The sequence below is a fragment of the Austrofundulus limnaeus genome, unplaced genomic scaffold (genome assembly GCF_001266775.1).
Source record: "Austrofundulus limnaeus strain Quisiro unplaced genomic scaffold, Austrofundulus_limnaeus-1.0 Scaffold38, whole genome shotgun sequence".
Lineage (NCBI taxonomy): Eukaryota > Metazoa > Chordata > Actinopteri > Cyprinodontiformes > Rivulidae > Austrofundulus > Austrofundulus limnaeus.
The window spans coordinates 369924-374925 of record NW_013952440.1 but is presented as its reverse complement, the minus strand read 5'-3'; the positions used below and the strand labels follow the sequence as shown (position 1 = coordinate 374925).

Genomic DNA, 5002 nt, shown 5'->3' with positions numbered 1-5002 from the left:
GTATTTAAACTTGTAAAATTAAAAGATAAACACATCAAAGGACTAACATAAAAGCATGATAGCAGTATTCAGTCATTTTTAATCAATCATCTATAAATGCTAAAAGTATTCAAACATCAAGGATTAGGTATTCAAACTTTGAGAGTGATGCCAGGTGTTTTCAGTTTTTCATAGCATCCCGATGTAAGGGGCTACCTTGAATTATTTTTGGTTAAAAAAGAAAACCTATTAAATTCAGACATTCATACACATGTAAGTGAAAGTGCATTGAAATGGAAATAAAATGGATTTTTGAGGAAAAAGAAAATACTGAAGGTAAAAAAAAAGTTACAAAAGTCTCAGTTCAGGGACAGAAAGGCAACCAGGTTCAAGGAGGGCTCCGTCAAATCTGAGCGATATCTGCAAAACAAACCCGAGGTAACGCTGAAGCGTGRCAAACGCCTCTGAATGTTAAAGGTCCGTAACCTCCACCTTTAAGAATAATATCACAATATTTTGACCTGGTGAAGCTCAAAAAGGCATTGCTCTTTAAAATATTTAAAATATTACCCCAAAAATCATGKAGATAACTGAAGATAAAGAAAATTATTTGACTTTAACTTAGATATTCCAAACTTTATCAGTTCTAGATGTGCATCCAAAGATCTTTTTTTTCTGAGCTTCATTCAAATCAGTCCAATRGTTCATGAGATATTTTGCTAACAAACAAATAGGGTTGATGGCAACAGTTCAACATCAAAGTTTTGCTCAAAAAATGTCACATGACATGTGCATAGAATATGTGTTGTTGATTCTCGACTACTACCACACCAAATCTGAGCTCAATCTGTTTAAAGCTGACTAAGTTTGAGCCAATTTAATGTTTTGTGAGAGGAGTTGGATAAAGTTTGTGTCTTGGATTGGGTTGACTCCAAAAGTGAACCAGTTGTAGATGTTCACCCAACAACGACTTTGAAAGTTTGATAAAAATCCGTGTGGTGCTTCGTGAAATCTTTTGCTAACAGACAGATAGAGTTGACTACAACAATGGAACCTTGCTCAATCAGTTTGATTTCAGAGAAAAAGCTGGGGATGACTCTCAGCTACTGCCACACCTTCTCCCTTCAGTGACAGGTGATGAACAAAGTGGTGGTTTACAGCCGTTTGGGCCTCTTTCAGAAAATGTAAGGAAAAATGTCAAMCAGTTCTTCCCAAACACAGTTTTCAAAGAGCGGTTAAAGAAAATAAAGTTATTTTGTAGCGTGGCCGAGTCAAAGACCTGACCTACATACAGCAGAGATTTTGTTGTCAGCGCAGGCTTGAYGAGACGTTTTCAAACCGTGTTCCCCTCACGATACACAACACTGAGCTTTTCCCAACAACCAGCTATTTATAGAGGCTCTTTGAAAACGGACGCTTTTGAGAAGACACTGACAGTATTACTGTTCTTTTTTTTCCCCATCACGCATTTATACTAACTTTCCCAAATCATCAAAGTCTTTTAAGCAAACTGGCAAATCTGCAAACATTAAAAATAAAATGAGAAAATCTGGAGCTGTTCTTAACATTTCTGTTACTTGTATTAAGTTGCTGACTTGACATGATTTAGAATTGTTTGTGCTGGAACCAAAAGGGTGGTTCCCATGAAAGTTATCTCTGCAAGAAACGTGCTTGATCTTTGTATGAAATCAAATATAATGACGCAGCTGAAAATWTAAGGCTGTGTAGAAACACTAACTGGAAGCATAATGCAGGTGGAGCAGGTTGAGGTGGGTGAGTTTAAAACATCTTTGTTTTGTTTTTTTCTCTTAGTCTTCAGCACCTCCTGGTGGTCACAGTGAAGAGCTGAGATTGTGCAGCAGTACTCCTTTTCTCTTCACATTTCAGGTTTAATCTGTGGCATGAAAAGCAGCAGGTAATATTGCCTTTAAAATACATAGTTTCACCAGATTTCACTAAAAACACAGAAAGATTTATTTATTGCTTTCATTAAAACATACAAAAGCAAATCTATTAACAAAAAAAGATCAATCAAGTCATAAATGAAATGAAAGGAAGTAGAAAGAAGAAAACAATGTATTATACTATATCTGTCTCATTTTTTCCATAAAAAAAATCAAACAAAAATCTGTATTGGGTCCAAACAAAAATTTATGTTCAACACATTATATTTCATATTTTTCAACAAACAAATCTTTACCATTCTCATAAATTTAGAAACTTTTCCAGTAGTTTTAACATAAATCTTGAGATTATTCTGCATTTTAATAATATAAGGTTTAAATCATCTATAATTCTTCATGTCTTACCGTATTTGAAGGAGCATCTCCAGGTTATAGGAAGCAATGGTTGAATAAAGTTCCACGAAGGGATGTTTGAGCAAAAACAAGTATCTTACAATAAAATTACTTTGGTTAAAGTTAAAGCCTCCTCTAGTACTTGGGTAAAAAAAAAAAGTCTTAAAGTATCTGACAGTTATCGGATTTAAGTATCAAAAGTAATTTTCTGATTTAAAAATTAAGTATAGTATTAAAAGTAAAAAGTASTGAGTAAAAGTGAGCACATTTATTGGGAGATTACCTCCCCAAAAAAAACTTTTTCCTAAAAGCAATAATGATGTTGAAATGTTATAAACATGCTAATGTTGAAAAACAGGATGCGCTAGTCTAGTTTTTTTCAGCTGCATGTGTGTGTGTGTGTGTGTGTGTGTGTGTGTGTGTGTGTGTGTGTGTGTGNTATTTAAGGCTGTTATATCTGATCTGTTCTGCTGGAGTGTGATGTGTTTTGTGTCATGTGCAGACGTGACAAACCAGAAGGGTGTATTTACCGCTCATCCAAACACAATTAAATTTAATCTACTCAAGAGGTGAATGTTTTTTTTTTACTTTTTTAAATAAAAAGCCAGARTGAAAACAACTCAACATGAAATGGGGGTAATGACTTTCTATCTTTTTTTAAAGGTAAGAAGYAGAAAGTACAGATAATTGTGTGAAAATGTAAGGAGAARAAGTGCAAAGTCGGCTGAAAGATAAATACTCAAGCTAATTTTCTACTTAAGTAAAGTAGCAAAGTAATTTTACTTTACTTTACAACTCTCTTGATCAGATAGTTTTATCCTCTTGAGTCTAAAACTTTTACTTGGCATTTTTAATTTCACCGAGCTATTTAGGATTACTACAACCTCGTAAATATAAAAAAATAAGGTTTTTGAGCAGTTGGGAGTTAAATATATGTTTATATATTTTATTTTAAATTAAAAATCCATCCATTGTTTTTACCTTTCAGGGTCACGGGGGTCACTGGTGCCCACATCCAGGAGTCACTGTGCGAGGGGCGGGGTACACCCTGGACATTTCGCAAGTCCCTGACAAAACAAAACAAAAACGTAAATAAATTAATAAAATAAAATAAAAATAAGTTTTTCAATCTAGTCCTTTTAAATAAGAACCGATCTAAACACCACATTAGGATACAGGGTTTCAGGAGGTTTTGTGCATAATATTTTATTATAAATATAAATTTAGGAGAAGGGCGAGCTTTAATTAGTTGACAGTATTCCTTAATAACCAAACGATTAAACTAAAGTAGTCAGAGCTCAAAAGGTGAATAAATTACTCCTGTATTTCTTTATTTGCCAAATAGCCAATATGACARCATGAATCTTCTGAACTTATGTTCTGGTTTTTGGTATTGATGTGCCAATCTGAGATTTCCAGTGTTCTTGCCATTAAAACAAGCCTGAAGGCCTTATTGCATTAAAAGTTTCAGTCACTGCAGGAAACACTCTTTCTGTGCTGAAACAGACCTGAGGAGAATGTGAAGTGGTGAAACTGACAACTTCCATCTGATTGTTTCATTTTTTTTCTTCTTCTTCTCTAATGAAAACAGTGAGGGAGGAAGGAAACTCCATTTCCTGAGCACTCAAGGTTGATAAGGCAAGGAGCAAGCCCCCAGCATCAAAACAGTTTATCTTCCTCACACTCCTCCTCTCTCAAGGTCCTCCCCCCCTCGTCCCCTTGAGTTCCTGTCCTTTGTGTTTTCTGCCTACAGGAGCTGGATCTTAATTCTCCAGCAGAGAACCACCTTCACTCAGGATGGGCTCCGGACCCCCCGGCCTGCTGCTGCTCCTACTTCTCAGCAGTCTCATCGGTAAGGACCCCCTGCAGAGCTTCTATAATGATAAAGGATGTCTCATCATCTAGATCTAATATTGTGATTCTCACTTTTCCCCCCGCCTTGCTCTCTCTCTCTCTCTCTCTCGCTCTCTCTCTCTCTCTCTCTCTTTTTTTTCTAAACGCAGGTCAGTGTGTCACAGGAGAGTCATGTAAGTATGTCTGAATCTTGATGCGTTCTGTCTGGAGGACAGAAAATGTTTCCTGTGTTGTTTTATTGTGACTGTTTAAGGTTAGGTAGATATTTCTTGAGTCATAAATAACTTTTTTTTTACATTGAGAAGAGTCTTTTTTTTCCCTTTATTTTTGTTGTTGTTTTTCAAAGAAACCTCATTGCCGGTGTGGCCCTCAGTTTTGTATTATTCAGTTTTATATTGTGAAATCTTTTACATCAAAATGAGTTAAACACTCTTATAATAATAACTAGCTGTAATTAGCTTTACCTAGATCTGGTTTGGCGCCTAWAAATTACATGGCTAAAGAGGAAGTCTGAGTCATTTCTGTTTCCTCTCTGGAGCTACTGAATTTGGGTGTGAACACACACACCCACACAAACGTGTCCACCTATACATATGGGGACATTGCATTGACTTCCATTCAGTCTCTACACCCTAACCCTGACCCTCTACCCTAAAATTAACCTCACAGGTAAAACTAACCTAAACTCAAACTGAACCCCCATCCCACAAATGGCTTTTAAACCAAACGAGGGCTCCGCTTAGGTCCCCATATGTGGTCCCCACATGTCGGTGTTTTGTCTTGAAATGGTCCTCATATGTCACCAAATACTTGTCCACACACACACACACACACACACACACACACACACACACACACACACACACACACAC

At 36.3% G+C, this 5002-nt stretch overlaps 1 protein-coding gene across 3 annotated transcripts in view; it reads left to right on the top strand.

The window, feature by feature from the left end:
- Positions 1-4025: 4025 nt before the first annotated feature.
- pecam1a (platelet and endothelial cell adhesion molecule 1a) overlaps positions 4026-5002 on the top strand; it is a 12090-nt gene continuing 11113 nt past the window's right edge. The window contains exons 1-2 of one of the 3 annotated variants that reach the window (XM_014006900.1): positions 4026-4128; positions 4280-4303. In XM_014006900.1, coding sequence (XP_013862354.1) covers positions 4074-4128; positions 4280-4303 — 79 coding nt within the window. In that variant the 5' untranslated portion in view covers positions 4026-4073. The remainder of the gene's footprint in view (positions 4129-4279; positions 4304-5002) is intronic. The other 2 variants (XR_001310107.1, XM_014006899.1) reach the window with 2 other exon arrangements.